The sequence below is a fragment of the Podarcis filfolensis genome, assembly GCF_964270895.1.
Source record: "Podarcis filfolensis genome assembly, chromosome: 1".
In the NCBI taxonomy this organism is placed as follows: domain Eukaryota; kingdom Metazoa; phylum Chordata; class Lepidosauria; order Squamata; family Lacertidae; genus Podarcis; species Podarcis filfolensis.
Genome location: NC_139604.1, coordinates 128,311,136 through 128,323,204, shown reverse-complemented (window position 1 = coordinate 128,323,204; position 12,069 = coordinate 128,311,136). Strand labels below are relative to the sequence as shown.

The 12,069-nt window shown below is 46.4% G+C and overlaps 1 protein-coding gene across 3 annotated transcripts in view; it reads left to right on the top strand.

The window, feature by feature from the left end:
* The window catches only part of DAAM1 (dishevelled associated activator of morphogenesis 1), a 182,905-nt gene that overhangs the window by 73,830 nt on the left and 97,006 nt on the right, over nt 1-12,069 (top strand). For all 3 annotated transcript variants that reach the window (XR_014547560.1, XM_083611705.1, XM_083611704.1), the window contains exon 3: nt 7,315-7,404. Coding sequence is in view for 2 of the 3 variants with exons in the window: in XM_083611705.1 (XP_083467831.1) it covers nt 7,315-7,404 (90 nt within the window). In the remaining variant the exon portion in view is untranslated. The remainder of the gene's footprint in view (nt 1-7,314; nt 7,405-12,069) is intronic.

The window sequence follows — 12,069 nt, the reverse complement described above, 5'->3', positions numbered from 1 at the left end:
CCTTACGTTTCAAAGGATGTTGGCACACCCATCAAACTGGGTTTTGGATGACATCAACGGAGGATTAAAAATGGGCTGATTGGTACCAAGTATTAGACTACACCCAGTTTGATAGGCTTTATGAATTGAAATTATTAACTCAGACGGTATGTTGAAAGCAGGAAATAATAAGAATGATGATGATGATAAATTTAATTTAATTTCTATGCCGCCGTATACATGAAGGTCTCAGGGTGGTTCACATAAAATATCAAATACATAAAATCAAAACAAAACCAACAACCCAATAAAAAACCCAAAAAGAGCAAGCATTTTTAAAAAGAATACAGTGGTACCTTGGGTTACAAACACCTTGGGTTACAAACACTTCGGGTTACAGACTCCACTACCCCAGAAGTAGTACCTTGAGTTAAGAACTTTGCCTCAGGATGAGAACAGAAACTGTGCGGCGGCAGCAGCAGGAGGCCCCATTAGCTAAAGCGGTACCTCAGGTTAAGAACGGTTTCAGGTTAAGAACGGACCTCCGGAACGAATTAAGTTCGCAACCAGAGGTACCACTGTATAGGACATGGGTAGGCAAACTAAGGCCTGGGGCCAGATCCGGCCCACTCGCCTTCTAAATCCAGCCCGCAGACGGTCTGGGAATCAACGTGTTTTTCCATGAGTAGAATGTGTCCTTTTATTTAGAATGCACCTCTGGGTTATTTGTGGGGCATAGGAATTCATTCATTATTTTTTTTCAAAATATAGTCCGGCCCCCCACAAGATCTGAGGGACAGTGGACCGGTCCTCTGCTGAAAACGTTTGCTGACCCCTGGTAGAGGATGTAGATCAAGTCAGGCAAAGGCCTGGTTGAAAGGGAATATTTTTTATTTTATGTAAACTGTGTTACTTTTACTGTTGTTAGCTGCTCTGAGCCCGGTTTCGGTTGGGGAGGGCGGGATATTATTATTATTATTATTATTATTATTATTATTATTATTATTTTGCCTGGCGCTTAAAGGTGTATGGAGAAGGCACAAGGCGAAATATTGCTTCTTGCCCTGAAAGCATTGCTAACACACCGGGAAGACAGTATTCTAGCTATCAGCATTTGCTGTCAGAGATGCACATGCTCCCTTTTCGATGCTGTGCTCACCTGGCAAACTGGTTTTGCAGGAATCACGGCTCCCTCTAGAAGCATGAGCAGCACTCCTGCAATCTGTGCCTGGCTTTTGTTTACTGCCTTTCTTCCTCTCCTGGCCTCCAAGGCACTCAGGGAGAACATAGTTCTCTACCCACCCCATTTTTATCCTTGCATCGTTCCTGTGAGGTCAGGGAAGAGCTGTAGCTCAGTGGCTGAGTGTATACTTCGCAAATAAAAGGTTTCGGGCGCAATCCCCAACATTTCTAAGTAGGATTGTGAATGCCTCCATCAGCCTAGAGCCTGATGAGACTACTCAGTGGCTACTAGCCACAAGGGCTCTGTTTATCTTTTATTTATTTGAACAATTTATATAGCACATTTACTTTTTTAAAAAAAAGGAACCCTAAGTGGTTTGCAACATACAGTATGTTTGACCTCCACTGACAGAGGCAATGTGTGCATCTGACTGCCCCTTGGTCAGAAACGCAGGGGGTGCTGTTGTATTTGACTTAGCCACCGAGAACAGAACACTAGACCAGATCGTAGAATCATACAGTTGGAAGGGGCCCCAAGAGTCACCCAGTCCAACCCCCGGCAATCATCTTCTTCTTCTTTGGCGATCCCTCGTAGCCGAGTAAGATTGTCTTCCATAAACACGGTTTTAACAGTGAGTCCGTAAATGACTGTGGAGGCCAATTCTGGATCCACACATCCTTCCACAGTGGGGATATTGGTTCCCGGGCAGGAGTCGATCACGGTGTGGATTTGCCAAGCGTGCCTTCCTCTTAGCATGTTTCTCCCTTGCGACCTGAGTTCGAGTGTCTTCAAAGCCCATGACACCTTTGGTAAAGGCTGTTCTCCAACTGGAGCGCTCACAGGCCAGTGTTTCCCAGTTGTCAGTGTTAATACTACATTTTTTTTAGATTTTTCTTGAGAGAGTCTTTAAACCTCTTTTGTTGACCACTAAAATTATGCTTGGGATGCAGGTGGCACTGTGGGTTAAACCACAGAGCCTAGGACTTGCCAATCAGAAGGTTGGCGGTTTGAATCCCCGCAACAGGGTGAGCTCCCATTGCTCGGTCCCTGCTCCTGCCAACCTAGCAGTTCGAAAGCATGTCAAAGGGCAAGTAGATAAATAGGTACCGCTCCGGCGGGAAGGTAAATGGCATTTCCGTGTGCTGCTCTGGTTCACCAGAAGCGGCTTAGTCATGCTGGCCACATGACCCGGAAGCTGTACGCCGGCTCCCTCGGCCAATAAAGCGAGATGAGCGCCGCAACCCCAGAGTCGGTCACGACTGGACCTAATGGTCAGGGGTCCCTTTACCTTTAACATTATGCTTTCCATTTTTAAGTTTGGAATAGAGTAGTTGCTTTGGAAGATTACAATCAGGCGTCTGAACAACATGGCCAGTCCAATGAAGTTGTTGAAGAATCATTGCATTTGGGTTTAAGCGTACAGCTACCTGCTCCTGCAAAGTACTTTTTTTTTTTAAGATTTGCCTTGAGGCAGTCTTTAAACCTCTTTTATTGACCACCAGCATTGCACTTTCCATTTCTAAGTTCGGAATAGAGTAGTTGCTTTGGAAGACGATCATCGGATGTAGGAAACTCAGCTAAAGTATCAGTGACAGATGGCCACCCAACCTCTTCTTAAAAACCTCCAAGGAAGGAGAGAGAGTCTGCCATCTTCCAAGGGAGACCGTTTCTCTGTTGAACAGCTCTTACTGTCAGAAAGTTCTTCCTGATGTTTGGTTGGAATCTCTTTTCTTGTAACTTGAAGCCATTGGTTCGACTCTCCAGAGCAGGAGGAAAAGAAGCTTGCTCCCTCTTCCATATGACAGCCATTCAGATGGCTCTCATATCTCCTCTCAGTCTACAGTGGTACCTCAGGTTAAGAACTTAATTCGTTCTGGAGGTCCATTCTTAACCTGAAACTGTCCTTAACCTGAGGTACCACTTTAGCTAATGGAGCCTCCCACTGCTGCCGCACCACCGCTGCACGATTTCTGTTCCTATCCTGAAGCAAAGTTCTTAACCCGAGGTACTATTTCTGGGTTAGCAGAGTCTGTAACCTGAAGCGTCTGTAACCTGAGGTACCAGTGTACTCTTTTTCCAGGCTAAACATGCCCAGCTCCTTCAATGGTCCCTCAGAAACTCAGATATATAAGCTAGGTGCCAAATGGCACCTTAAACCTACAATGCAGTCGCCACAACACAATGTCTATTTGCCAGGGGGTTGGACGCTACAATTCTATGATTCTACGACATCAGCTGCATTGCTTGACTGTAGCTTGCTCTGACAACAATTGACTTGCCCCAGTATGCGAGAAGGAGAAAGATGCACAGTCAAAATGGAAACGAACTAAGGCAGAGGTTTTTAAACTGTGGTGTGTGAGTTCCTTTTGGGTGGCCAAATTATTTTTACTTTTAAATGAACCAAAACTAATACGACACGAGAATGCACGAGGCCTGTTCAGAGACAATTGATTTGAAAAGATAACAAGATTGGTTCTAAAAATATTGAGACTTGGAAATACTGAGTTGAGGCTTTTCCTGCTTATGTTAGAGGTTCCAGCAGGACTTGTGGTCGTTCAGCAACCTGCCCCCCAGCCCCCTTTCTAGCTACCTAATATGCAAGCTCCATTCATGCCCAAACGGACAAATGCAGATGGGCTGTGAAGCTAATTGCCAATTGGCATCTCCTGCTCACTAATTAGTCTGCTTCGTGATTGTTAATTGAAACTGCTTGCGATGAAGCTTGTGTGCAGATTGCTAGAGGGATTTCGTGGCAGAATTTCAAGCTGGGGCGATGAAGGCAGCGTTCCGTCACTGCTGCAATGCCTCCCTCTTAGAAAAGCATCCTTTCCCTCATTCAGACTGATTTTAAGGGGCCATTTTCTGTTCCTTTATATCCAGTTTGTGAGTGTGGCTGGAGGCAGCTTTGAATTCTTCCCTTCTTCAGCAGCCTCCTGACTCGGCGCCTGTCAATCTGCTGGGTCCAGAACTCTGGGGTTTTCTTGTGCACCCCTCCAAAAGCTGGCTCATCATGCATAAGATTGCCAGCTAGCCAGTATTCTTCATGGTTCGCAAATGTGCCGCGGTGACCCCATGTGCTCATAACCTCAAGAAGATCATTATCGCCATTATTATTAATTAAATTTCTTTACCACCCTCCATCCAAAGATCACAGGGCGGTTTACAATGTAAAAACACAAAAATACATAGTATAGTAACAAACAGAAATCACAAACCCTACTCACAGTTTAAATGGCCATGGAATCCCGGGTTTTTCCTGTGAGAGCACGGCTGCCATTTTTGTTGCCATGTTCTCGTGCAATTTTGCCCCCCCCCCCAAAGCGCTTTTGGGGGCCGTGATCTCGTGTGGCACTCAAATGCGCATTTTGGGGCACTGTAAGAACACACCAAAAAAGTGCCTTTTGAGCCCCGTGATCTTGCACAGGAGCGCAGATGGGAAGAACTTGGTTTTGGAACTCATCATGTTGGAGGATATGCCATAGATTGTTTAATTAGCCAAAGGCCAGGGAGAAGAGGGTTGGTTTTCCTGGAGTCTAAAGGTGTATAAGGGAGAACACTCCACAAATGGGGAGCCACCGCAGAAAAGGCCCCTTCTTGCGTTGCCACCCACCGGACCTCTTGCAGAGCAGGCACACATACAAGGAAGGGCCTCAGATGATGATAGCAGGGTCCAAGTCAGTTCATATGGGGAGAGGCGATCCTTGATGATCACTGTAATGTGCTCTTTGTGGGGCTGCTTTTGAATCTGACCTAGAAGCTGCAGCTGTTGCAGATCCTACTCTGGCTAGGCTCCTGCTGGGGGCGGCTTACCACGAGCATAAAAGGCCCATAAGATTTCTTCAACGATGATACCTCCCCAATTTGAAACACACTTCCTGCTGGCATAGGAGTGGTGTAGATTTTGCTAAGCTTTGGGTGCTGTTTAAAGACACAGTTGTTCACCTAGGCCTCTGCTGGAGATTAATATCAGGCTGTTTGCTTATCTATCAGATGCAGTTGTAATTTAGAGTGCGTTAAAAATATTTTCAATAAATAAATGGGATGGGGTTAGGGAGATGGGATAATACCCGGGTGCATCATGAATGCTTTTGATGGACTTTTTTCTGAAAGCTAAATGAGTATTTCCTTAGCTTTCCACATTGAGAGCAGCTGGCGATACTAAATTGTTTGGGGTTGCTAAAACAACAAGAGATTGTGAAGAGCTCTAAAAGGGGACACAGAATTCACCCGTCACCTTATTTATTGCCTGTGATTCATAGTAACTTGTCTCAATATTCAGCGAACCATCTACAGAGTGACCTGAGTTTTGGAGATCAATTTGGCTAATTAATCCCCTAGTGACCCATGGCGATGGCTTGTCTTGTAGATCACCTCTAATCCAAAGACGTGCTTATCCCTTTGCCATAAATTTCAGTAGCTGTGGAATTCCCCATCTTGGCGTCTGCTCTAAGCAAAGGTCCTAGGAACTCTCCCTTCTACATAGCTGTTGAGCAGCCTTCTCCAGCCTCTTGCCTGAGGTCTAGGGTTCCCAACTCGCATCAGTCCCAGGCAGCATGGCCATTGCTCAGGGATGATTGGAGTTGGGAGTCCAGCATCATTTGGAGGGCACCAGGCCAGCGCACAGGATGCAGGATAAAGCTCTTCAGAGGCCTCCAAAATAATTCCATTGGCAGGTTGAGCCAGATCTTCCAGGAGCTCTTTCTGCTGTGGGCTGGAGAAGGAAAGGGAACCTCATCCAGAGATTGCAAACTCTCTTGTGGGAATCACCCAACATAGGGGAGGGTGTCCTAGAAGCTTGTGAGCTACAGAAATTATAGGTGTGTGGGCATGGAGAGGTATGACCCACCAGACATGATTGCCCAGAGGTACTGCAAACCTGGATGGTTGGAGGCAGTAACACGTCTCAATATGAGTTGCTGGAAACTGCAGGAGAGAAAAGAGTTCTCTCGCACTCGGTCCTGTTTGCAGGTTTCTCGTAGGCATCTGCTTGACGGCTGTGAGAAGAGGAGGATGGACTGGGTGGGCCATTGGCCGGATCCAGCAGCAACCGCATAATGTGTCGACGTTTGAAACGCACTTCCTGGGTCAGGAGGGCCAGGAGGCCAGCTGGCAAGCCCCAGCTGTGCTGTCTCCTTCCATCGGCCCCTGCACCAACGTAAATCAGCGACCCGGGCTTCAAAGCCAGGGCATACTATCAGCAGATCGAACTGCGCACACAGAATAGGCGTGAGGCTTGTGGAAGCATACTACAACTACAGATTTATGAATCATAAATCAGGACAAAGAAACATGTCGTCTCTCTCTTGTGTCGTCTCAGAGAGAACAGCTAAAAGCAAAACACAAACAGAAGTTGCCAGCATACTGTGCTGGAATGTAAACAGACATGTGACACGTGACAATCCCATGCCTGTTCCTTAAGGTGGAATGGAAATGTCAACATAATGCACATTGGCAGTGCCCAGGACAAGGCAAGGATTAGGCCCCCTAACCTCCTTGTATGCGTCAGGCAGGAGGCAACAGGCAGACTTTGCTCGCGGCGCCTCTGCAGTGGCCACTTCTCACGAAGGTTGCCTGCCGGTCGCCGTGTTCACCCTTGGCGAGCTTCCAGCAGTCGGTGCTCCTTAGTGGACCTAGCAGCATCCCAGCAGTGCCAGAGCTGCAATAGGCCTAGGAGGAGGGGAGGGGAGAGCAGGCCAAGGTGCCAAGCACAGCCCTTTCCCGGCCACTTCTCCTTGGCACCAAGGTGGGTCCTGGGTGAGCGGGCGACTCTCATCTCTGTGCTCCTGCTGGAGGGCACATGCTGGAAGGGAGGACCCTGGGAAGGACCAGTGCAGGCTGGGAAAAGTCCAGGCTCCGACTCAGCTGCAATGAGGAGGTACCACTGTGGCCGCAATGGCCCAGCCTGGGCTCAGCTCACCTCCCCATGGCTCCAGAAGGTGGCAGCCACACAGCCTCAGCAAGAAAGCCTGTCATGGGGGCGCTGGGTTGTGCCCCCTCAGGATTATGCGCCAGGGTCCAGGGCTCCCCTCACCATCACTGTCCAGCAGGGCTTTTCTTTTGAGGGTTTCTCCCCTCCTCCTTCACAGTTGTTAATGCTAATCTATACAATAAATTGGATGTTTTCATGATGTACGGCATCTCTCTCTCCTCAGGATGAACTCGACCTTTCGGATAAGCATAGAGAAGCCATGTTTGCTCTTCCAGCAGAAAAGAAATGGCAGATCTACTGCAGCAAGAAAAAGGTAAGAGAAGGATTTAAAAAGTATGATAATACTGCCTCTGCAGCTCTTTGCTTTCTCTTCTGTGGGCCAAGTTTGAGAAACAAAGAAGAGAATCTTGCAGGATGTGTGGGGCCGGGTTTGAGGAACCCCTAAAGGCAATACAGTTTTACTTTGGTTTTCGAACAGCTTAGTTCCCAAACGTTTTGGCTCCCAAACACTGCAAACCCTGGAAGCGACTGTTCCGGTTTGCGAACTATTTTTGGAAGCCGAACGTCCGCCTGGGCTTCCGCAACTTCTGATTGGCTGCAGGAGCCATACTTTGGTTTCTGGACGTTTTGGAAGTCGAATGGCCCCCCGTTCGACTTCCAAGGCACAACTGTATCCTAAATCAGGAGTTCCCAAAATGTGATCTGTAAGCTTTATTCAGGTGATCCGCACATCTGTAGATTTACAATTGAAGACAGGAGACAGCACATCCATCACACTGAATATGCATTTTGACATTTGACTGTATTTTTATAGCTGCTTTTATTTATAATATAGCATTTTATTGAATTACAGTTTGAATTCTTTGCCAACCATGCCACATCTACTGTGATTCTTGCATTGGTTGGCCTAGATTCCTCTTGGGGGGGGGGGTCCCTTCCGACTCCACAATCCTATGGCCTAGCACAGTGCGTTTTGATTGCTACAGTAGACTGAGAAATCATTAAGTGATTCCCCCAACAGCTGTTTTCAGGTGTGGGAACTTTGGGAACCACCTCTCTAAATCCGTAACTGAGAAAAGACAGGTCACATATCTTCTGTGTACATCGCAAAGGCAGATCTGTATCCATGTGCAAGGCGAAGCTGAAAATTGCAATGAAACAACTAAAATCTTAAGAAGCCCGCTTAAAACAAAAAACAGCAATTAACTCGCCAATTGAAAACGAGTGTTGGCACTGACTCCAGCAGAGGATGGGTGCAGAGTGTGAGCCTTCTCCTCGTACACAGGAACACTTTTAGCCCTCAATATTTCCCTTCTGCACTAAAGAGTCTTCTGCAGAGCATTCTGCTATTTCTGGCCTGAGCCTAGAGACCAGATGAATCTTATATACCGTATTTTTCCGTGTATAAGACTAGGGTTTTTTAAACCAAAAAATTATGTTTAAAATTGGGACTCATCTTATACACGGGTAGTGCTGAGGGGTGTTTCTTAATTTGGAGTCCCCAAAATAGGGGGCATCTTATACATGGGGGGCGTCTTATACACAGAAAAACACGGTAATTTCATGGGGTGGAAAGGATGCCCTCAAAGCATCTTAATACAACTCAGGTAATGAAAAGGCAAGGCATGTAAAATACAACCCTGCAAAGGCCCAAATCTTTTCTTTAATGCTGCTTTGTGGGCTCTTTATGGTCTCCTCTCATGACCCCAGGGCCTAATATATCCTGCATGATTAAAACAAACCGATGCTTTTTTGGGGGGGGGGGAATTTGCCTACTTGCCCATTTTCATCGCCCGTTAGACTTGCATGCGCTTGGTAGACTCCCATGTCGAATTGTGGCCACGTTTCCCAGGCTGGTGCAGAATTTACGCCTAGCTAGCAGGCAGCCTTACAAGCCATCGCCATGAAGACGTGTTCAGTTTAGAAAGCAGCGAGTGCGAAAGCAACGTTGCTGTATTTATGGCGGCAAGCCATCTGGGTGATCAGTGATGGGGGGGAAGCGAACAGGGCTTGGAAGGAATGAGGCGTCTCTAGAGGAACGATGCAGGGAGATGGAGATGGCTCTTTTCATAGAGTTGTAGCATTGGAAAGGGACCAAAGGGTCATCCAGTCCAACCCTGGCCAATGCAGTAATTTTAAAGTAGGGTTCCAAAACTGTGGTCTGTGGACCACTGGTAGTCCATGAACTTCATTCAGGTGGTCTTCACGGTGTCTGTGAACAATGCTTATGGTTTGAATTCGGCGTAATTGACTTGCTGATATCCATACGGGACTTCCGGGTTGGCGCCATCGCCGAATGGCGGACTCCCTCCGAGCTCCGGAGGGAGCCGGCTCGGCAGGGGCTGGGTTTTACCGCACCGGCGATGCGGGGACCCTTAGAAACCACGGCCACGGGGGCCGTGGACTTGGAGACTCGGCTAGCACCGCTAGCGCCCTCCCGACTCGTGAAGGAGCCTTTTTAAAGGCTACGGATCGGGTGCCGGGGAGAAGCGTGGTGCTTTGAGTCCTCTGCCATCCCTGCCGAGCGAAGCCGCATGCCATCCGGCGGAGAGCGCTGACTTCTTCCATTGAGAATTTGGACTTTTAACAACAACCCGTGAGTAAATTGGAAATCGGGTTTAAAAGAAGAAAAATTTTTGGGATTTGAGACGAGCGGGGGGGGATCTAAAAAGGAAGTCAGTCCCCCTCCCTATTGTAGACATTTTAAAACAAGGATTGGGAAGCCAAGGCCCAAAAAGAACGGTATCTTTGCTAAATTAAGAATTCCATGATGGGAAAGTACAAGAATTGTGCTGGAGGAAGAATTGAAGGAGAAGGAAAATGCACCCCCCTCCCTGGGAACCGGGGCGATTGAGGAGTGAGCCTGGTGAAAAGAGCCGGTGATTTTGACAGCTGTCAAAGTAGCTGTCAAAGTCGGAATATTAAAGAGGATTTTATTACAAGGACCTTGCTGGTCAAATTTGTTACAACTTGATATAATTTGTTAAGACTTGAATACAAAATGGCGAAAATACGGAGAACAATCGGATTTTTGGAAACAAAGTTACAACAACCCCCCTAGAGGAGTTTCGGGACATTACAAAGATGGGCGTAAGCCGGGAAAAATACAACACTCCGGAATTTCACAGAACTGGTTATCTCCTGGGAAAGCTGCAAAACGGAAACTGAATCTTGTCTACAGGGTGTTTAGACTAAAAGGAGACAACAGAATACCTTACTGAAGAAGGAAGGGACTGAACGCAAGTTTTTGTTCCTGAATAACAACAACCCATGTAGAGTTACTAAACTTCTGAATAAGAAAGTTTTAGCAGCGGAACAAGAGGAAGCTGGACTATAACCTTGAAAGAACAATGGGGGGAATTTTATAATTTGACATTTTTAAAGATTTAGGAATTAATTTTTAAAGAAAGTAATCCTAGAAATGGGAAATAATTCTGCAAGGAGTTGGGGGAAAAATGGGATTGATGGACTTAAGATTTCCAGGCTGGAAACATAGATTGGAGGATAAGGGAAATTAAACCGGGGAAGGGGAGGGAGAATTAGAATCCAAAGGCTTGCAACTATTTTCTGAATTGGTTTTCTTTTTTCTAATATATTTTTTATTTTTTTATACTTTTATTCTGTGTGCTTTTACTTTAATGGGAAAAAAGGGGGACATTGTGGAAAGAAAAGGGGGTGGGCTATGGGGAGAGATCTTTTGCTTTTTTTTTTATCAAGGGTGTTGCATAAGGTTTGTATAAATTTAAATTTGAACAATGGGGTATATAAATTGTGCTTTAAATCAGAAATAGAACTTGTGGAAACAACAATATGAAAGGGGAATACGGTAGGGGTGGGGGAAGGGGGGAGTCCCAGAAAGTGGATGTTTGAAAATAAGGTTCTGAATGTATCTTCATAATTTCTTTTCTTCTCTTTCTGTATTTTGGAAACTTCAATAAATATTATTTAAAAAAAAAAAAAAAAAAAAAAAAAAAAAGACTTGCTGATATCCATACGTCTCAAGAGACAATGGCGTTCGCCTCCGGGGGTGAACTCAGACTGCTGTGTTAGCAGTACCAAAGTGACCTCCTTGGGATGCAAACCTGGGCAGCATGTATAGGGGTCCTGGGCTGCCCAGACAGCCTCGCTGCTGTGGTCCAATGGAAAGCAGAGCAAGACATTTGTTTTATTTGTTTTATTACTTATTTATTTGTTGAATTTATATACCGCCCTATACCTGGAGGTCTCATGGTGGTTCGCAGAATAAAATCAAAATATAAAACCACAAAATGCATAATCAAAATAAAAACGACATCCCAAAAGCCCCTTCTGCTTGGCTGTAGGAGTTGCTGGAAGCCATACAAGGTACCGTCTTAGGGACTCCGCTCCCAATTTGTGTAGGGTTTTTGCCTTTTCTTTTCCTGAAAATGTCCCACAAGGCAGTGGAGGTTTAGAATCAGTTTTAGGATATTTAGATGCTGCCCATCTGTCTGGTTTGCTCCAGTCACGCTGGGCAGCTTCCAACAAACACATTAAGCACAGTAAAACATCAAATATTAAAAACTGCCCTGTACACGAGATATAGGGAAGATACTCCACAAGGCAGCAGAGGTTTAAGATCAGAGTTATCCTTCTCCTAGGTGGGCTGCCTTACCAGGTTGACAAGCCCCACCTGCCCCTCTACAGCACGGGCAGAAACCGCCTTCCTGACCATTGGGCCTACTCTTGGTCTCCTCCGCTCAATCTGCCAGAACCTGTCCTTGCACGCAGTGGTATAACAGTGCTTTAAATGTAAAAAAGGTAAAATGTAAAGGACCCCTGGACGGTTAAGTCCAGTCAAAGGCGACTATGGAGTTGTGGCGGTCATCTCGCTTTCAGGCCAAGGGAGCCGGAGTTTGTCCACAGACAGTTTTCCAGGTCACGTGGCCAGCAGGACTAAACCGCTTCTGGCACAACAGAACATCGTGACGGAAACCAGAACACACGGAAACGCCGTTTA